This window comes from Branchiostoma belcheri, unplaced genomic scaffold (genome assembly GCF_001625305.1).
Source record: "Branchiostoma belcheri isolate BF01 breed outbred unplaced genomic scaffold, Haploidv18h27 scaffold7, whole genome shotgun sequence".
In the NCBI taxonomy this organism is placed as follows: Eukaryota; Metazoa; Chordata; class Leptocardii; order Amphioxiformes; family Branchiostomatidae; genus Branchiostoma; species Branchiostoma belcheri.
In genome coordinates this window covers 2551461-2577851 of record NW_017804353.1, presented here as the reverse complement: position 1 = coordinate 2577851, position 26391 = coordinate 2551461, and the positions used below count along the sequence as shown (strand labels likewise).

The 26391-nt window shown below is 40.8% G+C and overlaps 4 protein-coding genes across 6 annotated transcripts; 2 read left to right on the top strand and 2 right to left on the bottom strand.

The window, feature by feature from the left end:
* Nucleotides 1-76: 76 nt before the first annotated feature.
* Nucleotides 77-14429, top strand: LOC109484346 (poly(A)-specific ribonuclease PARN-like domain-containing protein 1). Its single transcript, XM_019787600.1, has 21 exons — nt 77-207; nt 546-597; nt 767-840; nt 1029-1065; nt 1249-1324; nt 1493-1540; nt 1691-1779; nt 2057-2154; nt 2374-2453; nt 2582-2649; nt 11110-11240; nt 11566-11651; nt 11861-11925; nt 12116-12183; nt 12401-12454; nt 12684-12726; nt 12853-12952; nt 13299-13394; nt 13640-13728; nt 14138-14236; nt 14369-14429. Exons 1-21 carry the CDS (start codon nt 129-131, stop codon nt 14427-14429), a joined length of 1593 nt encoding a protein of 530 aa, XP_019643159.1. The 5' UTR covers nt 77-128.
* On the bottom strand, nt 3557-10707 carry LOC109484498. Of its 3 annotated transcripts, none has more exons than XM_019787780.1 (5): nt 10587-10707; nt 8130-8235; nt 7565-7647; nt 7303-7409; nt 3557-7029 (listed from the first exon to the last, which is right to left on the bottom strand). In XM_019787780.1, the coding sequence occupies exons 2-5, from the start codon at nt 8184-8186 to the stop codon at nt 3557-3559; spliced, it is 3720 nt and encodes a 1239-aa protein (XP_019643339.1). In that variant the 5' UTR covers nt 8187-8235; nt 10587-10707. The 3 variants fall into 3 exon arrangements, with proteins under 3 accessions (XP_019643339.1, XP_019643341.1, XP_019643340.1); XM_019787782.1 differs by lacking the exon at nt 10587-10707 and adding an exon at nt 8846-8901; XM_019787781.1 differs by lacking the exon at nt 10587-10707 and having other exon boundaries at nt 8130-8289.
* Nucleotides 14430-14652: 223 nt separating the features above from the next.
* On the bottom strand, nt 14653-19868 carry LOC109484345 (putative RNA polymerase II subunit B1 CTD phosphatase RPAP2). Its single transcript, XM_019787599.1, has 13 exons — nt 19814-19868; nt 19643-19712; nt 19281-19395; nt 18848-18946; nt 18591-18659; nt 18337-18425; nt 17567-18115; nt 16945-17330; nt 16503-16705; nt 16019-16104; nt 15543-15623; nt 15342-15410; nt 14653-15089 (listed from the first exon to the last, which is right to left on the bottom strand). The coding sequence occupies exons 1-13, from the start codon at nt 19866-19868 to the stop codon at nt 14951-14953; spliced, it is 2010 nt and encodes a 669-aa protein (XP_019643158.1). The 3' UTR covers nt 14653-14950.
* A 252-nt stretch (nt 19869-20120) lies between these two features.
* Nucleotides 20121-25587, top strand: LOC109484652 (general transcription factor 3C polypeptide 5-like). The gene is made up of 10 exons (XM_019787999.1): nt 20121-20325; nt 20866-21013; nt 21383-21520; nt 21847-22045; nt 22346-22529; nt 22882-23089; nt 23462-23550; nt 23894-23980; nt 24467-24692; nt 25093-25587. The coding sequence occupies exons 1-10, from the start codon at nt 20215-20217 to the stop codon at nt 25260-25262; spliced, it is 1560 nt and encodes a 519-aa protein (XP_019643558.1). The 5' UTR covers nt 20121-20214; the 3' UTR covers nt 25263-25587.
* Nucleotides 25588-26391: the final 804 nt, after the last annotated feature.

The window sequence follows — 26391 nt, the reverse complement described above, 5'->3', positions numbered from 1 at the left end:
CTCTGATTAGTTGAAAGCTGAGAATCTGACCAATCAGATTTACGTTTAGAAAGTGACAGAAGGCGCTTGTAGTTCAAAGGTGAAAGGTTAGAGGTGACAAAAAGGCGCGCTTGCTCGAAGTTGTGAAAATGTGCGATGTGAAAAGAGATGAATTTCTGCAGCTTTTACCAGAAATCAGGGACAGAATTCAGGACTGTGACTTTGTTGGTGAGTAACTGATACTTTGTAGATGTAAAGTTAGTTAGCAGAGACATTATAATGTAGAAACATACTGGATAATCAGGCAAGGATTTAGCAAGGAGGTTGATAATTTTTAGAAAGTTCGGCCATGGAACGGAGTTATAAAATCTTGTTGATGTAACTTCTTAATAATAACTTATACCCTTGGATAATAACGTTATATTATGTAAATACAGCTAGTCAGCAACATAGCAAATCAAATACATACATCTGATATATTTGTTACATACATATTGATTCATTGATTGATTGATTGATTGGTTGATTGATTGATTGATTCGTCAATTGATTATTCCCTGATACAGCCATTGACACAGAGTTCACGGGACTGTGCCTATCAGAAGCCTGCCAACCAAGGTACGACCACTTTCTTTCTAAAAAAGAGAAAAGATTTTATTTATCTCTTGTAACGTTACTCATTTGTGACTTTCATGCCTTTAAGATGGGATTTGAAATATTGAAGAAAGTATATACTGCCTCACATTTTTGTGTAATAACAGTAAACTACTATATGTCCCCTTTCCAGCCTGTTTGACACTCCCCAGGAGAGGTACAGGAAACTCAGACAGACAGTCGGCAGTTTTATCGTCTGTCAAGTCGGTGAGATGAAATCAGATTCCTGCCATCTTTCCTGTACAAATGTATTTTTCACTCCCTATTCTTTCCAGTCTAGCTGTTCTTGGAATCTTTACTTTTTTCAGTAATCAGTAACTAGTGAACATGATCAGTATAATATTGATAAATGTTGAGATTTTCTAAAATCAAGCCCCTCCTTTAAACTCTTACAGGTGTGTCTGTATTCAAGAAAGATATGAAGTACAACAGGTGACTCTCCTTCCTTCCTTTCTTCCTTTAGTTTTATTAATTTTTTTTACACAAATTTATTTCAGCATCTAGTCACCAATTTACTTCTAAAAAAAGCTTTTTTAATAAAATTTGGTGTTTCAAGTACTTTGAAGTTTTCTTAACCAAATTTGTTCATAACTTGTTCCTTCTATTGACTAACAGGTTTGATGTGTGGTCGTACAACTTCCACCTATTCCCACAGTCCTTTGCAAACCTGGATGTCCGGTTCAGCTGTCAGGTCAGTCTCTCAAATCTCAGTCGTTTTTTCTAAGATACGGTATTTACACATCATATACAACGTATCTTGAAATGCTATATATAAGACCATTGGTAAATAATTTCTGTTATTTATTACTGTTAATGATGATGAAAATGAATCAAGGGTAGTCATTTTTTGTCATTCCAGGCATCCAGTTTTGAGTTTCTTTGCCAGCACAACTTTGATTTCAACAAGGTATGGTTGATATAAACTTCAGACTGATTTTTTAACTGCTCTTTCACTATGACCAGGGAATTGTAGCTTAGAAGTTTAGGATCTGTAACAACATTGAAAAGTCAAATGCCTCGATATGTGAAATTTTGCTGTGATTTTGTATTTCCCCAGTTTGTATATGAAGGTGTTCCATACCTGGATCAGGAACAGGAGAAACTCCTAAGGAAACACCTTGACCAGACCAGTTGGCCTGCCTCTGGGTAAGAATGTCTTGACCCACTAAGGAAGATATTCTCAGACTCTGTCAGAGTCAGGATCTGTCAAGTACAGGATTTTTTTAACCTCCCCAAGTCATGCAATACATTGATCTATCCTTGCTTCACTATTTATCCTTAAAGAATATGTTTTTTTACTTGATCAGAATTTGTCGTATTTATGATACACTTTACAAAAAGTTAACACAAGAAAGATACTGAAGATCCCATGAGCTATCATTGTTTATTGTTTCCTTTATGACATGTACATTGTTTACTCCAGTGGTAATCAGCAGGACCAGGTCCAGTTGTGCTGCTCTACAGTGTCCCAGTGGCTCAGTAATGGATCAGGGACTGAGTTAAACCTCCCTGCACCTAAAGGTACAACTTACTTGGCTGTTGGTGGCCAAACAGCTACTTCACTGTGCTATAGCTGGGTACACATTTAGATGTGCTGTATTTCATCTAGACATAAATCATGTTCAAGTAATTACATACATGCACAAGATATTGTGAAGTATTATACCATATTTTGAATAGAAATAAGAAGTCTAGATTATAATTGTATGTACCATATTATAAGACTGCCCATTTCTGCAGGCCCTGTTAGGTTCCTGATCCATCGTGCTCTAAGGACACGATTCCCAGAGGTCTGGACATATGACACAGCAGACTCACAGGTATTTCATACAGTGAAATAAAAATACCTGTTATTTCTCTTCGAATCTTGATGCTACTATATTGTATGTTTCTATTCACATATATATACATTGTAATTATACATTTGTTCCAATGTTTTATTTCTCAGATAATTGTGAGAAAAGTGAGCCAGGAGAAGAGGAAAGAGGAGGAAGAAAAGGATGACTTGGCAGACAGGTATTACTGAGCAGGAAAATGATATTTTCTCCCTCCTTGTTTCCTAGATCTATATCAAATATACAAATTCAGTTTGTACATTAATATATTTTAAAGACTGCATTGTTCATGATCACTGTAGCCTACATGTAGCTCACAGACTTTGTGACTTGGAAAAAGAAAGTAAGTAGGTGAAGACTCAACATACCACTACTTTTCTACTACATGTAGTTGGACCTTGGCGGTATAAATGCAATGCATCTAATATTGTGAGATCACAATTTACACTGTATCATGCCATGAGAGCCTAAACCATTTGTGAAGAGTGAGGGTAAATGTTTGTGAAATACAGGTATATACAACGTATCTATGATGCTTGCCAGTACTTAGAGCTGTACATGTATGTTCACATTGTAAAGTGAATCAAAAGATGCAGCCAAGAAATCTCAATCTTAATTTGATCTGATCTTATCTTTAAAACTGCAGTTCTGCAGATGACGATAGGTGGCGCAGCTATACAGTGCACCACATCAACTATGGGCCAGTATCCCTACACACAGCTGCTAATCCCCCAATGGAACGCCTTGCCTGGCCCGGTAGTTATGGCTCCCACCGTTGAGTCCTTCCGGGCCAGGCTGGAGGCCTGCCCGCCTTAGACCAAGGCCTTCCCCCCCCTAAAGTGCCCCATCAGGGGCTATGTGGGGGTGTAGCCGGGGCTCACATAACATCTTTGAGCCCCGGCAAAGATGAAGATGAAGAAGTGGCTATTGATATGCTCCTGTTGACTGTTATGACAAGACTGTTCAAGGGATCACCTAGCAGTGAAAATTATTTTGTAAATTTCTCATTGGTGTGAAAAAAACTAACAACTCAAAATTCAGGGCAGCTGTCCTGTCTCAGTTCAAGGTGAAACTGTAGCCATTTGGGACTACTGACGTGCCAGTCTGTTTTTCATCTGCTTTGCCTGGTTCAAGTACCGTCTCGCTTTTCGCTTATGACCCAAGGCATTCCAGGCCACGGCTATGCAGCCAAGTGTGTCAGCGATACTAAAATCATGTGCATTAGGGCCGTACACATTTCTTTGCATCTGCAGGGACTTTTCAAAGCATTTGATAGCCTTTCCGTTCTCACCTAAGCCACGCCATGCTGTTCCGAGGGAGTTAAGCATGAGGGCAGTGTCGGGATGTGCTGTACCATGAATAGTTTGGAAAAACACCAATGCCTGTTCAAAGTGCTCAACCACTTTCTTGTAATTACCACGTCCACGCCAGGCAAACCCCATCTCTACAAGTGTTAAGGCGATGTTTGGATCTGAGTCATAGATAGTTTGGAACATCTGCAGTGACTGTTCATAGAAATCCAGTGCTTTCTGGTAATCTCTCAGGCCAGCATAGCCTTCTCCCAAGTTGCTGAGGGTGGTGGCAATTCTGGGATTTGCCATGTTTTCACCATAGACATATTTCTGCATCTCCAGTGCCTGCTTGTAGAAGTTCACTGCTTGACTGTAATCACCCAAACATTGCCAGGTATATCCCGTGTTATTCAGTGCATCAGCAAGCTTAGGATGTGCCTCACCCAGAAAGATACTCTGGTACATCTCCACTGATTCCTCATTATAGATCAGTGCCTTTTGGTGATTACCAAAGTCATTATAGACTGTCCCCATGTTGTTGAGAATGTTTGCAATGTCAGGATGGGCAGGATTGTCTTTATATATGGTTTTGAACATTGGCAGTGCTTCTTCAAAGGAACTCATTGCTTTACTGGCATCACCCAGGTTCTTCCAAGCTGTCCCCAGGTTATTGAGGGAAAGTGCAATGTATCGATGTGGAGTATTTTCGCCAAAGACTTTTCTCAATGTCTCCAGCGATTCTTCATAGTAGGCAATGGCTTTGCTGTTCTCACCCTGCTCCCAATAAAACGACCCGTGGTTGTTGAGTGCAGCAGCAGTGGCATCATGGAACTGTACGTCACCCAAGAGTTTTCTCATCCCCTGTGCCTGCTGCCCATAGATCTCGGCCTGCTTTGGATTGAAATAATTCCATGATGCAGCAAGGCTGCCAAGTTCTTGTGCAATCTTGGGATGTATTGCAGTCTCACCATAGACTGCCCTGTGCATTTTCAGTGCTAACTCTCTGTAGTTGATAGCCTTTCGTGGATCCCCTTTCTCGTGCCAGGCTGCACCCAATACAGACAAGGAAGCAGCGATATCAGGATGGGCTGTATTCTGACCGAATAAAGTGTTCCTCATCCTCAGGCCCTGTTCAAGCTTGCTAATGGCCTCCTTATAATCACCCTTGTTGATCCAAACCAGACCAATGTTGTGATGTGTTGTGGCAATATCACGATGTGCTGTCTGGTCACCATGAATTTTAAAGTTCACTTTCAATGTTTCTTCCAAATGGTCAAGTGCTTCCTGGTAGTTACCAATCCTGTCAAAGGATAACCCTAGAAGGCTGAGTGCCTCAGTGATGATGGAGTTTGCTGTGTCCTGGCCATAAACTTCCCTGTACATAGCCAGTCCTTTCTTTAGGTAACTGATTGCTTCTCCATATTTTGCCATATTATAATAGGCCCACCCTAGCCTGAGAAGCGACACTGCAATTTCAGGATGTTCAGTACTTGGTGCATGGATTTCCCGGGACATTTTCAGGGCTTGTTTGAAGCAGTCAAGTGCTTTTTTTTGCTTTCCCAAGTTTTGCCATGCTGACCCAAAATTCCAAAGGTATCTGACTCTTATCACCCCTGATACATTTTCATAGCATCTGACAGCTGCTGCATCATAGCCCAAAGAGAAGTACATATCGCCTTTTATTCTTGCAGAGTTATCAAATAGTATTACTTCTTTCAACAGGCCCTTCTTGGAAAGTGGGTCGTCTGAGAGGAAGTGGTTCAAAGGCATTGCTGTGAAGTAGTACCTCAGCAGCTGGTTTATATCTGAAATGTAGAACACCTTCTGTAATCTGCTGTTTTGTTCATCACTGTTCTGCTGTGATGCTGGCATTTCCGACAAGGCTGACAGGTTTTCCTTCTGGCCACCATTTGCGATGTAGGTCCTCAGTCTGAGTTCTGCTGAGATGCTGACCAGAACCTTCAGTTGATGAGCGTTTTCTGCACTAACAACCCTTTCAGCTTCCATGTCTTCAATCGTCTGCCAAATGGTAGAGGGAACAATGTTTGAACTCAGTGCCAAACAGTCTACCGCAAGAGAAGGAAACCTGTAGATTTCTTTCTTTACATCTAACAGAGTTGCAGTTGGTTGTTGGTCTTGCAAGTTTCCGAAGTTCTCTCGGATCATCTCCTTTGCTAGTTGCTGAGCCATTGTGCCATCATCAGCCTTCAGTGTTTCGTTGACAATCCCTACATATTCATCAACTAAAGTCTGTTCCCCTGCCAGTAGACAGACATTCCTCAAGACAGTAGCAAGGTGATATCCTTTCTTCAGGTACACTTTGGCATCCTTTTGTAAGATTCCAGCCATGTTCGTTGGTGTGCGGATGAGTTCACTTGGTGGTTCAGTCGAAGTGCCCTGCCTGCCCAGTGGAGTCTTGCTTGCTCTAGGCATGGAGCCATCAAAGGCAAACCCGCGTGGTGTAACAGAGTCATAGAACCAGTTCTTCAGTGGGTCGTCTGAGTAGAAATCATTCAGACTTTTTATCCCCAATGCTGGGAGGATGGTTTCTCCCAGGTTGACCACCTTGAGATTTAGATAGTGGCTGAGGTTACGCAAATAACCCTTATATTGTTCACTTTCATTCTCTACCAGGATGGCAAACTCCAGGTCTGAGTATGGAGTAACCAGTCCTGTGGCCTGTGAACCCAAACCTATCAGGGCATACTTACAGGGAGGGGGACCCATCACTGAGATACACTCATCTACTAGCTCTTTTATAAAGGTCTTCCTGTCTTCAGCAATTTTCTCAAACACCTGCCTTACTGTGTCAGCCCAAATGGCTTCAAGCTCAAGCATTTGTCTTCTTGCAATTTCCTTAAGTTGTCCATTTGTAAATTGTGGAGGGACTCCTGTCAACAACATCATTTCTAAAAATTTTGATGCTACCATGACTGTTACATCATTATCATTTGGGAAACCAAGCTCATCAAGTGATGATTCCATTTGCTCCCGAACTTCTTTCAGCTGTGTCTTGTGATTATCTGTTTCATGCCAATTGACTTTCTTATCTATCTTTAAGGCATGTTTAAGAAACAGCTCTTCTGTTTCTTTAATCGCATTTCTGACGGACTCGTCAGGGACCGTTGACCTGGCCAGTGCTGCATGGTAGAGTGCTGCCGCCTTGACAAAGTCTCCTCCATCCCCTGTCTGCTGACCTCGCCTGCAGTAGACATCGCCCAACTTGTGCAGCGGTAGCACTTCTTTTTCATACTGCAGAACAATAGGATCTGGCGGAAAACAAATTTGCACAATATTGACACACTACAAAGGACTTCTGCAATGCATATTACAACTACAGATTGATACACAAAAGAAGATACAATAATTTTGTCATCATGATATGATCTAGAAAGTACAGGGTAAGTAACTGCACATATTCAACACATATTTAACTACATTTGCTCTGAGGGTGACTTGCAATTGCACTAATTATTACACACCATAATCACATATAGTCACACAAAATTTTTAATGTATAAAGTTGTTTCTGACTGAAATACCTCTGACATGTACAAGCCTGAGTGCTGCTGCAAAGTGCTTCTCTGCTGAGTCCAGGTCTCCCTTCTGTACAGCCTCCTCACCTTTCTTCAGTTCATCATTGTACTGACTAGAGAGGGGTCATATAATGTAAGTCATGGGGCACTTGGGCTTTTATGATAGCCAAAAATCCACACATGGGCTCTTGTATTGTAACAGGAATTGGGGCATGTTGCTGTTTTTTAATCAGTTTTAACTTATTTAACTTATTTTTTCATCACTCACCTGGATATGTCTTCCTTAGAGAGGACAACCTTGACTGTGTTTGTGCCGTCAGATGCTCCTTTCTTTTCCGTCTTGGTGTTCATCTGCAAGCAAATGTTGTTGCTGTCTTGAAATATTTTTTGAAGCATTAGCCAATTGGCTTGTGTTCAAACCTTGCCCCTTGTACTCATGGTATCATAGGCTCAATGGAATGAGGCATTGTATTTTATTCAATCTGCACCTACTCTAATGTCGTATAATATCTGAGCTGACTACCCTTGAACCGTCAAAGTTTTTTAGAATTTACTTTGAACAATTTCATAATAACGCAAGTTCAGTCAGGGTTACATGTAAATAGTCTGGATCTATGTTTCCTTTGAAAAAGATTGCATATTTCTAATCCATTTCCTAATTGTGTGTACCGGTGTCTTCACTACAGCTAGTATGATCATAGTACAGCTAGGCTACTTAGTAGTATCATAGTACAGCAAACCATTCAGAATCCTTTACCTTGCCTAAGTGTTCTTACTTCTTCTTTCATGTAAACTGCATTTAACACATTGCCAAGCTCCATCCCACTACCTACCTTTGGGCTGCCTGTTGCCTCAATGTTGGGCTCCAACTTCTGCAGTTTGCTGAGCATACTGATGTACTTCCAAATGTTCAGATGTTTATGGGTAAAACTGCAAAGACTGTAGAAAAGGCACAACTTCCTGTGACCGTCTGTCCATGTACAATGTAGGACTTACAATCATGACTCATAGTCACTAAACTGTTTTATATCTGACCTACATTTGTACATCCAGTTTCTATTGACTTACCAATTGCAACATTAATCAATAACTGACAAGTCAACAGTGGAAAGTCCCATGTTCTTTGAACTTCAAGCCACTAATATGATATCATAAACATTGATACCAGAGATGTTTATGGCTTAATAATGATTTATCTACGTGTGCGTATCTACATTAATCAATAACTGACAAGTCAACAGTGGAAAGTCCCATGTTTTTTTAACTTCAAGCCGCTAATATGATATCATAAACAATGATACCAGAGATGTTTATGGCTTTCTTAATAATGCTTTATCTATGTGTGCCATTATAATACTAGTAGTTTCTTTCTAAGATGTAGTGGTTACTAGATGATTGTAACAGTTGTAACTGCTATAATTGTTTTACTGTGAAAACACTTAAGGTTAAGCATGAGTCATGGGAACCCCCTTGAGCATGTTGGATCAAAAACACATTCACAAGACAGTTGTGTCTGATATGGAAACTCAAACAGTTTCTATTGACTTACCAACATTAATCATTAACTGACAAGTCAACAGTGGAAAGTCCCATGGGTTAGTGCTGTATTTGCCCAGTCACAAGTATGCAAATGAGTTGCATAGTCACATGTATGTAAATATTATGCACAACAGGTTATTACACACAATGTATTACTCCTACTACACCCAGGACATTCTCCATTCCTCAGCCCTTTCTCTGCTATTCTGGCTCACTCTGAACATTCTCCATCACTCTGAATATTCTGGTTCACTCTGAACATTCTCCACTCCTCTGGCCTTTCTGGGCTATTCTCTGAACATTCTCTGTCACTCTGGCCATTCAAAGCACCTCTGGTTCACTCTTAACATTCTCTGTCACTCTGGCCATTCTAAGCACCTCTGGTTCACTCTGAACATTCTCTGTCTTTCTTTCTTTCTTTCTTTCTTTCTAACGTCAAAGGAGTAATGACTCCGGCAACCACCTAGGTCCTCCTCCCTCGAGCATGTCCAATAATGTCTTCAGACCGTTCATTGTTATGACTCCCATCTTAAGCTGTGTCATAAGTCTTCTGCTATCCCCACGAAGGTACACTCGTCCTCCCTCTCCTCTCTTGATTCCCTTCTCTTCAAGTCTCATCATTGACCAAGTAGTTGGACCGTTGTGCCTTGACAGACAGTTCTTCTGGATTATATCCACAACATCGGGCACAGTCAACTTTATGTCACCAAAGGGTACAGCAATTCCGGCCAATTTGTCTGCCACCTCGTTGTAATAAATACCCGCATGACCAGGGACATAGACGACGTTAAGAACGCCTTTTATAGCCATCAGAAGTCGAAGCCACTCCTTCTTAATTCTGGCACTCTGGAGTTTTCTCACTAAGCTGTATGAGTCTGTTAAAATGATGGCAAAGTCTTCCTCGTCCCTTTCTCTGTCACTCTGGCCGTTCCTTATCACTCTGTTCACTCTCTATCACTCTGGCCATTCTCTAACACTCTGTTCACTCTCAATCACTCTGGTGACTATGGTAGTGTAATATTACATAGGGTAATAATTATATGAGTAATACATTGTGTGTGTGATAACCTGTTGTGCATATGGGTATTTGCATACATGTGACTATGTAACTCATTTGCATACTTGTGACTGGGCAAATACGGCACTGACCATGGAAAGTCCCATGTCCCATATGTTTGTTCAACTTAAAGCCAGTAAACAATTATAATGCCAGAGATGTTTTTGATGTAATGTATGCTTTATCTGTACAATCTACCACATTTCTTTTATAAGATGTTGTGGTCATTAGATGCTATTGTAACTGTTATATAACTATTTTCTGGCTGTAACACTTGTTGACACTTAAGGTAGCATGAGTCATGGGAATCCCCTGACCATGTTGGATCAAACGTTAACATGTTGTCACATTCTGTCACAAGACTGTTGTGCTTTCCAGGGTGTAACAGTTGTTGACACTTAACGGTAGTATGAGTCATGGGAATCCCCTGAGCATGTTGTGGATCAAACATGTAGGCACAAAACTGTTGTGTCTGTCTTGTGGAAACTCAGACAGTTTCTATTGACTTACCAACATTAACCATTAACTGAGAAGTCAACAGTTATAATGATCCCTTCAACCAAAATATCTTTTTCAACAAAACACAATTTTCACCTATTTCCATCCATAGACCAACCTTAGTAATGTCACGTTTACAAAATGTATATCCTGCAATACTGTCATTGGGACAAGAGTTCTGAAGAGCTCTATTCACCTGTTTAGTCATGTGAATGCCGTGCTAACCTCGTCGCTGCTAAGTAGACAGTAGAGAACACTGTCACAGTGGTGTCACTTTGGTTTATAGTCTGGAAGTAAGAGTAACAACCGACCTGCTCTCGCCATTGGCACCAGGTGAAGAGAAAGTCAGCGGGTATGGCTGCAGCTTTTATACTGTGTGGGGGCTTCTGGGAAGGGGGGTTCCCCATGAGCTAATAATAGTTTTGCTAATGATTGTTCACAATATCTAAGGGCCTTTGTGTGATCACCAAGGTCACCCCAAGTGGCACTCAAGTTGTTGAGTGATGTCTGGATGTGCCAGTTTTAAGAATTAGGAGAGTAGAAACTTAAGACACTCCTGGTCCCGGGGATTGAACCCATACCAAACCTGGTCACCAGTAGTGACTTTTCAAACTTAATGTAGCTGCCAGCTCATGTATGAATCATATGAGAATGTCAAATTGAATGTGAAGAAATACATTTTAAGTTATTATATTAAAATTATAATGCTTTCCCCCCAGAGCTCTGGAGTACATGTTGGGATTCACCCATGTGTTGAGAACCCTGACCCAGGCCAGGAAGCCAGTAGTAGGACACAACATGCTGATGGACCTCATGCTGCTGTATGGCAAGATGTACAAACCACTGCCAGGTACAGCAATCTATATACATGTACATGTACTACAAACCACTGCCAGGTAGTAATCCTATTGTTGTATCTCTCTGATTTAGAAAACATTATATATAACTGAGTAGCCTGTCCTTGGTACTCAGAAGAACATTCACGTAAAAATAATCAATGTTGTTACAAGCTACATTTGTACACATGTAATTTAAAAGCAAATGTGAAAATTACATTAGGCTGTCAAAAGTAAAGCATTCCGTTTATTGTTTTCATTCCATTTTTAATCATGTTATTGGAGACATTCGAGTATTTTCCTGAAAATTTGCCATAATGAATTGTTGTCTTCCCCCAGAGAAATATGCCCAGTTCAAGAGAGACCTCCACCAGCTGTTCCCCTGTATATATGACACCAAACACATCGCAGCTGAGCTCAAGAAGGTAACTGACTAATATATATTTTTTTTCTTTCATGCCTTGCTTCTGGAAGCATCTTGTTCTTACAATCATGCTAGTAGTATACTAAATCTATAGTATTCCAATTTTGTCTCAAATTAAACGTGATGCTTTTCATTAGTATTGTTCTCTGTGTAAAGACTGCAATATCTTCCTTGCTTATTATCTACTCCTGTCTACCCCCCCCCCCCTAGCCTCTAGCTGAGTTTGGTGTTCTGCAGTCTTCAGTCCTACAGGATCTCTATGATGCTCTCAGCAGGTAGAACTATTTCTAAAGGTTTCCTTTTCACTGTAATTGATTGATAGCTAATTGCCTGTTGATGCTCAGCCTCTAGTCTCACTGTTATCATTGGTTTTCAATAATCTTGAATAGAAAATTACAGCAGTATCATTGTTCTTTTTTTTTGGCTATAGTAATATATTTTGTATTTTCTCTCTATCTACCATAGCCACAAGGGCAAGTTCATGGTGCTCCACTCCCCGGCAATAGTCCCTGCAGCAGAATGTGACAGATATAGTAAGTAGAGACACCTTTATTTCATACTTTACTCGGAATTAGTAACTGTAAAATGAATGTAACCTACCACAGTGCAGATAGTACACTAAATTGTGGGAAAGTATGACTGTTAACCTTCACTATGCTAGGATAGCTTTTTGGCACCAAATTTGTAGTAGTTATGGACTTAAGTAGCAGGGAGAAGGTTAGTTTATGAAAATGATTATTTCCCATACAGTAAATGAGAGCCATCCCCATGAAGCAGGCTATGACTCATATATGGCAGGATATGGTGAGTTATGTCAATCTGTAAACCATAGAATCTGATGTGCTAATCCGAATCAGTAACTGTAACCGTAGGTTTGCTGTAATGTCATAGCTTTGTTGGACTCAGTATTTACTTAAAGCTGAATCAGATTTTTCTTGTTCTTTACAAAAATACTCCTATGCTCAATTGAGGAATATTGTTCTTTATCAAATATCAGTATTCATCATTATTACTTTTTTTTCCTGCTTGTCAGTTTTCATTCGGATGGCCCACCTAATTACTATGCAAGGGATCAGGTAAGATCCCATCTCTTCTTTCTCTCTTTATAGTGTACAATGTAACCTTTGCCTGAACCACACCTACTACTGGTACTAACAAGAGGATGTTGACCAATGCTCTGTTTTCCTTACTTGCTCCCCCAGTAAGCAGCAGCCGGTTCCCCCTAGGTTCAGGAGGTATCTGGAGGTTCTGAGGAGGTTTCAGGATAAAGTCAACGTCATACGGGCAAGCATCGACCATATAGTAAGAGTTATAATTTATACATTTACCGGTAAAGAGAAACATAGTATTAACCCAGATACTGGAACTATTAGTAGGAACTATACATGTACTTAACAAACATATTAGCAAAATGCAGTCAAAATTGCCCCAAAAGAGCACTCAACTGATCAAAGTCTGGTCTACATGTATGTGGACAGGTGGTCACTATTGACAGGATTCTTAATACTTGTGTTGATGGTTAAGAAAACATCTTAGTGACTACTTTTTGGTTGGCCAGGTGGTCCTCATGTAAAGGTGGTCACTTTGGAAAACATGTATATTGCACTAGAACTACGAAGCCAGGAATGACTTTTCTACTCTTTCCCAGTGTCTGTCAGGAGAAGACCCAGTATCCAGACGACCACAGTGGCTGTATGTCACACTGACACAGAGCAGGGCTGCAAGGACTATCAACTCTGCACAGGTACTTTTATCTGCATACCTGCACCAGACAAGTTTTATTGAATTTTACTTGCACACTCTACTGGCAAAGGAGAGTTTAGAACCTATGGATTATGGATGTTTGTCACCTCATCTGTTTAGGTGAAGTTTTCCTAGTACATTAAATCCTTCATTGTTAAGAAGATCCTGTCTAAATTGTTCACTTGAACTGTGTTATTTTCTACACCTGAAGTGTGTATTATACCTCTATTTCTACCCTGTGCCCAGATTGCAGAACAGTTCTCGGCGTACGGCTCTGTCGACATCCAACCTCTGGATGCAAACCACTTCCTGGTGGCAGCACACAGCTTTTACTGGTTGGTGTTAAATTACATGTACAACTATGGGTATTAGATTTCATACTAGTACTGCAGTTGTTAACCTAATAATCACTAACAGTTTATGTGATCTAGTAGTATGATTCAGTTAAAGATTAGAAAATCAATTTAAGCTGACAGCACAGAAAATAAAGTGACTAGAAATACAAATACTGGTTATGTCCTTGGTGCTGAAAACACTATTCATCAGTTAGATGCCAATTTTGATTACTGATTTTCCTTGAATACAGGGTTCTTTTGAACACAACCAGTCACTAATAGGTACCTGATCAACGTTTCTATGTCATCAGGGCCAAAATGATGTTACTTTTAGAAAGAATTTGTCTATGACAGTCACCATAGTTGGATTTGAAACAAAATAGTAAATTTTTCCTTATGTTTCCTACAGTGCTAAGGACATCCTCCGAGCCTACCGCAGCCACAAACTCATTCATGTGACCTACTATAACATGTGGAAACACTCCAGAACTGTGCAGGCTTTGTTATGGTGAGACAAAATATATCTTTATTTTTCTCTTTTTCTTTTTGTACATTGTACTTAGTGACAATGGACATTTGATGTAATATTTGTGCTGGAAAGTAGAAACTTTCTAACAAATTTTCCCACTTGTGATTTCAGGACCAGTATCGGTGTTTCTGTCCTGGGCATTGCTTGGACATTTCTCGGCAAGAACAGCTGATTTGGAAGTTTGGATTCCAGCAAACAGTCGCAAACATTCCCAAAGAATAAAACATAACATGGTGTCATTGGTGCTATACCTATATTATGTATTAATAGGAAATATCTTTTTTACCTGCATTTTGCGAGTAGTGTTAGTGAAATGTCCCTATCTTGGTGAACCTATGTTAAACTTTGAATAAAAATGTAATGAGACACAATGATGGAGCAATAAGATATCAGTATTTCATTATTTTTCTGTATTTCATTAAAGCCATGGTGTATATACAACTGCAATCTCTGTATCTTGACTCAATTTGAAGATATGGCCATAATTTTTAGCTTTAGATGTACCTGTATATAAGCTGTATACATGTATGTAGATCTACATGTAAGTTAAAGGTAGTCCCTCAGACATGCTTCCAGTAAAGTCATGTGAAGTGCATTTTCTAAGGACTAGCGAGCAATGCCAGGAATCGAACCCAAGACCTCTCATTCTTGTGTCTGCTAGCCCTAGCAATTCTACCATCCGACACAGCTCATTCAGCCTAGTCTCATGACAGACACCAGAGCGTCCAGGTCCTGTAGGTCCAGCCTCCATGGCTGGAGCAGGGATGTCAGGAACTGGGCAGTCTCAGGACAGTACAGGCTTTGCATTATCACTGGGACCTTAGTGGCCAGGCTGGGGGGAGAAATATGGTCAAGGTTATATGTTTGGCAGAATCACATTCATAAAATGCCTTGCACAATTTTTATGCCATTGGATTTTTAAAGAAGGCTGTTACAGACCCAACCATGCATTGACTGGCAGTTACATGTGGGGCAGCCTTTCCAGCAACAACACAGCTGAAAATTGAAGGACGCCCTTATTCTGTGATCCGGATACTGTTATGAATGAGAAAAAGTCACATGAATGAGAAATATTGAGACTTACATGTGAATCAGCACTACAGCCAGAAGCTTCAACTCAGCAGGTCTGAAGATGATGTTGTCACTGGTCAACCTGCAGAGGACAAGGCAGACAGGTACAGTTTCATGTCATACAAGGCTTAAAAGCTCCTAAGAGTTGTGATGCATATCTATAAAGATGAAACATTTAAGCAAAATGTAATAAACACTTAAAGAATCAGCCCACCTGAATGTCTTGACCAGCAGGTTGAGTTCAGTAGAAAAGTCTCTCACACCTAGACGAAGGGGGGCCAACACTGAGGGGAAACTGGGGGGACATGGGCACATTAGAGATATCAGTACTATCCGAAATGCCATTCGGTCAAAATGGGTCCAGCTTTTTTTTTAGTTGGAGAACTGTTAAATTGTTCCATCTATATCTATATTGCCAGTATAACCACCCTTCAGCATATAACACACCAGCTTCGCAGGCACACGGTGTGGCGGCAGCTGGCTACATTACACCAAATGACTTGTTACACCTAACCCTTGTACATCTAACTCTAAACATGGTTTAAAGCTATTTAATGATAATGCCCCTTGGTGACAGTGAGTTCCACTCTGCGATAGTTCTAGAAATAATATAATTTGCCAGATAAACTTTCATACCAGTTGTATTGTTTGATAGCAGCTAATACTGTGTTGAGTATAAACTGTACTTACACCCTATTCAGCCTGTCCAATAGGATCTTGTGTTGCAGAGCTCTCTGGGCCTGGGAGTCCACTGGTGGCAGGATGACTGGACGGTCCTGTGTGTTACAAAAAATCAAAGATGTTATACATCTCAACATTGTTGAAAAACACATTCATGACTGGACAATCCTGTATGAGTGAAACAGATTTCTATTCCAACATTGATAACAAGATGTTCTTTAATGCAAGTGCTGTACAGAACTTGTAATGAACAAGTATAAGCATACATCACTGGTCACTTCATGAATTCTAAAAGGCGATTGGAAATGAAACTAGTTAAGTTCAAAGTCAAATGTCAACCAAAACATGTTAATTTTGACACCACAACATCAAAGGAAATATACATCTTCAGCTGACATAAAATTAACTGAAGAACATGACAATGAAGATAAAAATTTCCAATATCTCCTCCAAAAGAATTTGGAAACCCAGCAACTTAAACTTAAAGACTCACATCGTCTTCCACCTTCTTCTCCTTGACCTCTAACTCCTGGTCCTGAGTGACCGGCATCTGTGTCCCTCCTCTGTAGAACTCCTGCACCCTCATGTGGAACAGTTCCGCATCACGCCGCAGGGTCACAAGGTCAGGCAGGGGTCGGGTCGCACGGGTCAGGTCACCAGGGTCAAGGTCAGGGCCTCCCTGGTACACATGGTCTTCTGGAGTAGATAAAGGTCAAAGTGTACAGTGGTTAGTGGTAGGCAGAGAGGTATTAAAGAAATACATGTATAGCAAGTATTGCCTGTATAGGGTCTGTTCTCAGTGTCTTTTCTTCCCTGTTTGTGTGCTAGCAAACAAAGAAGAAATATAACTTCAACAGCGCTCAAAATGCTGTAAAAAGATGGATGAAAACCAAGCTAAAGCCTACACAAATCAAGAGATTTTGTATCAGGCCCACCTTGTGATCCCTTTGGGTCTTTTCCCTGCAGGGATCCTAGCTGCACTTCCTCCTGATTCTGACAGGGGTCCTCGGGAATACATATAGACAGCGGCTGGGAGAAGTCTTTCTGATCCTCTTCAAACCTAACTTTCCTGGGCTTTTCAGCTGTGACAGCTGTCTTATCAGTCATCTGTTGAGGTGTGCCCTTGTTGCCATGGTTTTTGTCACCATGGTGACTGTTGCTATGGTGATTGTTGCCATGGCATTGCTGTGTTACCCCAGCAGCAGCCCTTAAATCCTCCTGAGTTGCGAACCTCAAGACTTCAGGAAGGTCCAAGTTGACCTCGACGTTGTCACCGTACAAAAACCTGAAGGTACCCTCTGTTCTCCACTCCATTAAAGATCTGTGGGAATAAAATGATAATGTCAGGGCATTTAGACTTTTCAGTTATTTTTCTACTAACTTTCAAAACATTTGGGTGGCATAGGAAAAACTGTTGCACATACATGTACATGTATGCAGAAATCAACACAAATAAAATCTTACAATGCGGTGCCACAATGAGATGATGTTTCAACATGTTTAACAGTAATAAGTGAAAACATTACAAACATTACAATCGGTACATTGCATTCTTACCTGAAGACAGCCTGTGCCACTGACACATGTGCAGATGCTCCATGTCTGGTGGGTACTACTGGCCCTGGGGCTGTCTGTAGCTCTACTTCTCTCCCCTCTCCTGAAGGCACTTTACCAACCTCAAAGTCTTCTTGTGCACTTGTTGTCTGTGTCTGAATTTGCTCCTCATGTCTTTTACTCCCAATTTGTGATTCATTCATTTTCTTTTCAACATTCAACAACATGTCCCCTTTTGCACTATCTCCACCTGATGGCATCTTTTCAATTGTCTCACTATCAACACTGCCATCCTGTTCTAATGCAGTGTCTAAGAGTGACAGTTTCGCAAACTCCACTTCTGCACCTTCACCAGAAATTTCCTTTTCTTGGTCTGTTTCTTTTGCTGTATGCTCCTGTTGAGGATCCTTTTCCAGGGTAGTTTGCTGTTTTTCTTCAGTTGAGTCCTTCTGTTTATCAGTTGTGGTACCTTGATGATGACCTTGACTGGAACATGACTCGTAGTTGACCTCGACTGACCTCTCCCTCTGAAGCAGCCTAACAGCTGCAGGTCTGCAGAAGAACAGTGGAATATTGTTGTTCTTTTTTTCTACTTCATTACTGTCATCATCATCATCATCTGGTCGTTAGCATCTCACAGATGTTGAGCATCTCATTTCCGTATAGTCTGATTTTCTGAAATTCCCCCAAAATTTAAAATACAGCGAAAATTTTAGTTAAGATTTTGGGTACCAAAGAAGTAAAGGAGCAGAAGGTAAGTAAAGACTGCTTACCGTTCCTTTTCCCTTGCCCAGACAGGAGATGTGAAGAGTTGGTTCTTGTAATACTGGGAGGCCTTGTAGCACCAGTTACTGCAGAAGTTCTGCAACATAGAACAAATATTCTAATAATTAAACAATAAAACGACTCCTTCCAAATGGTGGATTAGGACAACTTATAGATCCTGAATGCTGACAATTTTCGGGTTCATGTGTGTGAAGGTAAGAACATTTGTGTTAAACAGAAGATGTGGAACAAAACTTCTTACCTTTCTCTCTGTGATGTCATAGACTTTGTTGTGTTTGGTGTCGATGTGGTACTGCTGCTTGGGCTTGTCCTGTTTAAAACATACAATCACATTATGAGTATAAGGAGACTTTTCATATCATAATTTCATACCATTTTTATCAGGAAAAAATCCACAATTGTCTATTTAGATATTTGGTACTCCTACACTATTTACACCATTACTGAAAGGTTGTTCACAATGAAAAAAAGGTACAAACTCCATGTACATGTACAGACCTTGGGTAGTTTGTTGTTACAGACAGGGTACCCACACTGGCCGATAATGGCACGTTCCACCATCACATCTGTATAGTGGCTGGGCTCTATGTACTGGGCCTGGTCAGGAGATATCAGTTCACAGTTAATCATCATATACAGCATTGAAGTGTATTGTGTATGTCTCTAATGTTAGAAGAAGCAAAATTTGTACAGTTGACAATACTGCTTTTTTTTTGTTAATATGATAATGTTAAGAGATTATACTGTACATTTTTGTGTCTGTCTGTCTGTCTGTCTCTCTCTCTCTCTCTCTCTCTGTGTGTGTGTGTGTGTGTGTGTGTGTGTGTGTAATCTTAATTACTTTGAAACTTAAATTGAAACTTTATTCTTATATACTTTACTGATCAACTTGCTAACTTAAGATTAGATTTCAAAGGGGACCCCAACTTACACAATTGACAAAGAAGTCCATGTCTACAGGATTGTCCAGGAGTCTCTCCACTATCCTGAAGGCCTTCTCCTCACAGTCTACCCGCTTTCTTATGGCGGCTTCCAGCTCGGCTTTGCTGATAGTGATAAAGGAAACATTTATAGATTATGTAGAAATGAAGAACTCTACTCTACCAAGGACATTATACACTCTGTCTGTGTATAATGTCCTTGACTCTACTCTACTCTGTAGAAAAATAAGTCAAATAAAATAAAATAAAATAAAGTAACGCATTGCAATATAATGTGTACATTGGGTTCTTTCTTTTTCTCCTTATTAATCTATAGTATAATTTTATTTTACTTCTTTTCTTCCCTAAGTACCTTTGCTCCTTTTGTTGTTGAGATTTTTGCTCAGCTTGCCTTTCGCCGCTTGTCTGCTTCTTAGATATCGCTGGAAAGTGTAAAAAGAAGTATATTTAGTAAGCCCAAAGACATAACTACATCTTCACAAAAGAAAAGCGAACATAACGAAGTATATAATCTACTACAGACCATTTTCTTCCTCCATTGCTTGGAGAAAGTTCTTGAAAGTCTCTTCTTCCGCCATGCTTGCAGGTCAATGGTCATTGGGTGAGTACACTTCAATCAAAGGGGAGTTCTTGTCCAGTACTGTTTTTCTATAATACTAGTATTCACGGTCTTGCAGGAAAAATCAGGTATTTGATACAAAATATATAAGTTGTTACCTGGACATATTTCTCTGTTTTATAATTTAGAACAGTCAGTTTGCTATCTTTATGATATTGTTTTATTCTTTGCGCCCCCTTTTTGTATGGTTCATCCGAAGAGGTCACAAAAGGTCGTCCAAAATGGCGCGAAGTTTCCGAACATCTGTGCAGCACGTATAAACACACCTCTAGTCTGTACATTTTAAGTGTGTATACCTAACGACCATGTCGATCCCCATCAACACGAAAAGCCTGACCTGTGTGGAGTACCCAGGGAGGGTCAAAAACGTCGAGAAGATGTTAGAGACACTCGGGGGAGAGGAAAACGTCTCCAAGGTAACGTGCAGTATCAGTATATCATGATCAGAACTGTTAAAAACTGGAACTCTCTACCAGAAACCGTAAATTAGTTTAAAACCAAGTTAGATAACCACTGGGAGAGACGAAAGTACGCAGTATGAGTGAGGACCAGGACACAACAGGCTGACGAGAAGCCTTCTATCCTGAAGAGACAAGTATCAAGTGAAGTTTCTTTTCCAGTGCGGATCGATATGTGTTTTTTTGGGGGGGTTGGTTACATGTAGGTAGGTAGGAATGTGGTTTTATGTAAAAGTATATTGGCCAAACAGCTGTCAGAAGCTTGATGTACACGTTTTAACCATTGTGCAGCTCAAATCAGCCTGTAGGCCAGCCGCTTTTCATTGAGGTCATGGTCAGACAAACGAAATACAAGAGTAAAGATACAGTTTACATCATATAAAGATCAAATAAATCTATATAACGTTACGTATTTTACACATACACATATACATACATACATACAAAAGAGTTCTTTTTGGTCCTTTCTGATTCCTGTATATTTCTGTCCCCCCCCAGGCTGTGTCAGACTCTAGCCGGCGGCTTGACCTGCGGTTCCGTCCGGGTGACCCGTACTGCCGTCCCGTGTACGGGGACAGGTTCCCTACATCCAGTCTGCTGGTCAGGGTACGCAGGACCAGGAGGGTCAGGAAGGACAGGGCTAAAGGTAAAGGGTCAGGGGTCAGGGTGCACAGGAGGGTCAGGAAGGACAGGGCTAAAGTAAAGGGTCAGGGATCAGGAAGGACAGGACTAAAGGTAAAGGGTCAAGGTCAGGGTCATTGCATGCATGAGCCTTCAAATCAAGAGCACGGTGTGTGTGTATGTGTGTGTGTGTATGTGTGTGTATTCAGTTTTGCTCCAAAGGAGCTGGAATCCTTACAAGAAATGTACTTGTACAAAGAAATGTGTTGATCCCATACTTGTAATCTCGTACAATGTAGCAGAATTGCTCTCAATAGTATTGCTATTGAGATTGCTATTAAGTATGCTCACAAGTTCAATACTCAGGTGACTATAACATTGTGTTTCCCTGTAGGGTCCGAAGATGTCCCAGCCAGTTCCTCCACTGGAACCATGGAAACTCCAGCCCCTTCTACATCCAGCTCACAGGAGGAGAGAGTGACATACAACACAGAAGTGCTGGGGATAGTGGATACTACATACAGGTTCCAAGGTCTGTTGTGTTTAAGTTTACTTCATTTTTCTATGGAAGCCTGTCTGATGCAGTTCAAACCTGATGGAATACAATGAAATAACAAACCGGGCCAGAAACTTGGTTGGAGTGCAGACCCACAGGACAGAGATAGCTGGAGGCGTGGTGTCCAGAACAGCTGACTGCTGCCCACCCCTGGGACAGGGAAACCGACAGCAGTATAATCTAAACAGGGATACTAACTAACAAAAAAAAAACTAAAGAACATTTATGTCAAAGGCTACCATACATTGCCTAAGTATCATAATTGTGTTATTTTACTAACCCCGTAATATTTCTCCCCCCAGCCATGGCAGATTTCCAGTACCTCCCCCTGCACAGGACTCCAGACGGCAGGACAGTCCAGTTGTACGACCAGCTTCTGTTAGAGGGTCTGGAGGAACAGGGGTTCTATCAGAAGGATGTTCCCCTGTTTCTCCCCCCGGCTACCTTCTCCAGGATCGACACACCACAGAATTATCACTACAGGAAGGACCCTGCTCACAAGTTAGTGTTGTTTTGTTGTTGTAGTTTGTAATACCATTGCTTTTATTGTGTCAATGTCTACATGAGTGTGTGTGTGTGTGTGTGTGTGTGTATGTTTATGTGTGTGTGTGTGTTTGTGTGTGTGTGTGTATGTGTCCGTGTGTGTGTGATGTGTGTTTCCATGTGTCCATCTGTGTACTAGTAAAGAAATTCCTCATGTTTCACAGCAACAAAAATCCCCAGAAGTCCCTCTTATCTTCCTGTCTTTTTATAGCTACAAAACCCCCATGAAGACCCTCTCATCCCCATGTCTTTCCACAGTTACAAAAACCCCATGAAGGCCCTCTCGTCCAGTAACCTGATCGGGGTAGCCCGGGCACGCAGGCCTCACAACGCGATCTTCTTCAACTTCGAGGAGCTGCAGGTCCCAACCAAACCACTAGATGCCGCTGTTGACCATGTGGATAGATACAATCTTCATAGTGAACTGGCAGAGATAAAAAAGGTACCAATACTTTTGGCATTTAAGATGTACAAGGTACTAAAATTCATCAAATTTATACATGTAGATAACATTCATGATTCGTTAAGGCATCTTAAGTGGATTAAATGACTTTTGAAACTTAGCAGTATGCTACATACACATTTGGTGCTATTCACATAGATGTAAATTAGATGTTGCATCAGGAATCAAATAAAAGGTCTGTATTTTGGGTTTTCTATTGGACTGTAATCTATTTTTTAACACTATACATTGTATTAGACGACCTTAATTGGGCTCTAGCATAGTACAAAATGTATCTAACAGTTCTCTTACTATAACAGTGCATTTATCCTTGTATTTATCCCGTGTCCAGTTGTTCCAGGAGCGCTGGATCTGGTCGCGGAACGCGCTGCAGGTTCGGACCAACATCCCGCTGCTGCGTCTGAAGTTCCTCCTGCCGATCTGTGCGTACTACGTCGCCACCGGACCCTGGAGGTCACTCTGGGTCAAGTTCGGCTACGACCCGCGCAAGGACCCAACCGCCAAGCAGTACCAACTACTGGACTTCAGGATCAGACAGAGTAGGCATTTTATTTCAACTATTCACGATATTTGTGTAGGGAATAGTTATGTAAAGATATTATTATATGCTTTATACAGCATATTCTTGACATTTGAGTGTCAGAAAAGTATACAGCATATTCTTGACTTTTTAGTGTCCGAAAAGTAGTAAAACTTTGTAAAAGTTTGTTGTATAAGTAGTTACAAACTTTGAAATCTAAGATTCAAGCTCTGAAGAGAAGCAACAATGTCTGAAAGTTGGCTTTGCCAACACAAATTATTTCATGTTGGCCACCCAAGATTTTTAGGTTACATGCAATCGTGCACCTATTCTCAAAATTGAATTTGAAGCCCTGTCAATAGTCCCTGACATTATAACCTGTTCCCTGTAGGACCTGATGCAGAACAGTTGGCTGTGAAAGCCAAACGGAGCTGTTTTAACTACACACTGCCCACTATGATGCACAAGCCGCTGCCACAGGTTAGGTTCACAGGCAGATTTCAGCCATGTTTTTTTCATACCAGTAGTTTTTGCTGGTCACTACATACACTGCTTATATAGATTTCCAATGTACTTCTGTGCCACACAATTCTTTTGAAGTCTAATTTAAACACAATACCTCCTTTATGCAAAAAGAAAAGGTGCCATTCCCTCATACAACAAATTAAACCTCTACATATGTAGATATAATACATCTGTACTATCCAGTGGTGCAAATTTTTTTTTTCTTTTCAATAAGGGTTAGGCGGTAGCCTTCGTGATACTTACTTATAACCTCTTTAGTTGTTTGCAAACTGATGTACACAGTGATGTTGATTTTCAGGTTGTTCAGATCAAAGACAGTTCTGGTGCAGGATCGAGTGGAGAGGGGGAGGCACAAGATGCTAAAACTAAAGAGGACATTGAGAAGGTAACATGGCCTCCTGATTTTGCTTCCTAACTGCCAAAGATTGCTTTCTTTAAGGAAATAGATAAAGGAGACTTTTTGAGGCTGTGGGGGTAGTGGGTTGTTAATCCACTGTGTCTAGGGCATGGTATTGGAAAGCAGAGACCATCCCTCTCCTTCTGTTTTATCTTTACCTACATTGTAGTACTTACACATCATGCAACACAGTTATTGCACTGTCATGCAAAATCCCAGCACATCAAATCTTTAGTGAACTGTTTAAAACTTTTCAAAATATGACTTTTTCTTCAGGAGGCGACTATATATTCCGACCCGGGATGTTACCGACATATCAGCTGATGTTCTACCAATCAAACAATTGAACAAATATACATGTAAACGATTATTAGTTACCTATGGTCATATCTATGGCCATAGTGTTGCGACCAAACTAGTATCATGGTCAGTATCATGGTCAGATCTTAACTGTTGAATTTATGGATATTTCAGGAGGCGACATACATATTCCGCCCCGGGATGTTACCCGCATACCGGCAGATGTTCTACCAGCTGTGTGACCTCCACGACCCCCGTCTGCAGGCGATAATACACGAGAACGACGGCGGGGAGACAGACTGTACGGAGAAGGACGGCTGGTGTCTGCCCAACACGCACGCCAAGCTGCGGGATATCATCTCTGCTGAGGTCTCCAAAATGTCAACAATCATAAAGAGAGGTTTGTTTGTTTGTTTGTTTGTTATTGATGTGTACAATAAAGGACAGCAGCTAGTGCTTTCTAGGCACAAAGTTTGAGTTTGCATCAAGATCATTGTTTCTATATTAATTTCTCATTTTACCATCTTTGAAAGTAGAAATATACAAAAGAGTGTTTGTACAAGCCTCTACCAGGCTCCAGAAGCAGGTAACATGCCAGGGGAGTTCCCCCTCCCAAAACTGTCCTCCTTTAGTGGACCAACTCCCCCGGCATGTTATCTGCCTATTTGGTCAATTTCTGCTCTTTCCAGCAGCCTATTTGGCCAATTGATTCTATCAAATCAAAGAGTCCATAATTCATTGGACCTGTAGCAAGTTTTTAACAAAGCCTCATCCTCCCTCATCATACTTTGTTCCTCCAGATAAGAAGTCGCAAGGAGGGAGATCAGGAACTGGTCCTGATGTGAGAGAGGAGGAGGAGGAAGATGAAGATCATGATGATGACATGTCAGACTCAGAGGTGGATCCTGACCAGCAAGTCGCACAGGACAGCGACAATGAGATGGAAACAGAGATGCTCGAGTTCTTATAAAGTTTTATTTTTTTTTTTAATTCTACTCAAAAAACTAGCTCTAAATTATAGAAATCTCCAAACAGATATTTTGATTTTCTTCTTCACCACATGAATTCATGGTACCCATCCATACATCGATTGTTACCTGCTTCCAGAAGAGAAGAAGAGAAAAAGAAAGAAAGGAAAAAAATCTTGCTCTTTTGTACCAATTAAAAGTTATCTATCATTATGATTAACATTTGCAAGAGAAGAAAATAATTCTTGCTCCAATTTTGTTGTACAGGTACCAATGTTCAGTGATGACAATGGTTAATAAATCACTCCAGATGAAGAGGTAACTGAGTTTACTAGCATGTGAGTGGTGCATAAAATCGCATGATATATCATAGTACATAATTGTAAAAGCACATTGCTGTAAAATCCACAGTTCAGAAGAGTGATTGTTTCTTTCACATCAGAGTGTGTTTCAAAAAAGTCATCCAAGAACTCCAGTTTGCATCACTTGCTTCTATACCATAATTGCCTAGTCTCCATCAGACTCCTTTGCAGGCTGAATAAATAGTAGAAATCAGCCTAAAAAGAATGTAGCTGACCAGGGGAGTTGGCCGGCCGAAGAGAGTCCAGTTGCAAACTGGTCAGCTACATTTTTTTAGGCTGATTTCTACTATTTATTCACCCTGCAAAAGAGTCGGATGGAGACTAGGCAATTGGCAGTGTTTCTATGTCTAAGTTCTTGATCTGTGTCCCATTGTTTGGAGACCAATGTTTTATTTGGCTCCTCATTATTTATTTACACACACCACCTGTAGCAACGGACATCAACAGGTTTACTGTGGTCCGTAAGGTCCCATGGGGGCCATTTGCACTGGTAGCAAGGTTGCCTTGTGCTTAGGGTCGTAGAGTTGCATTCTGAAGGTTCTGTGTTTGAATTGTTGTCAATGTGTCCTTGGGAAAGACACTTCAGATTTATGAAAATGAAAATGAGTACCTAGCTTCAGTTAGGGACATCCTCTTGGATGCACCTAAGCCAGCGGTCCGTGTTTGGGGAGAGCCACACCTCGAGCACGTTTAAGAACCCACTGCACTTATCGAGAAGAGAAGGGGTCCTTCCCAGTGTGAGTGGTTCAAACCTTACAGCCCAGTACTT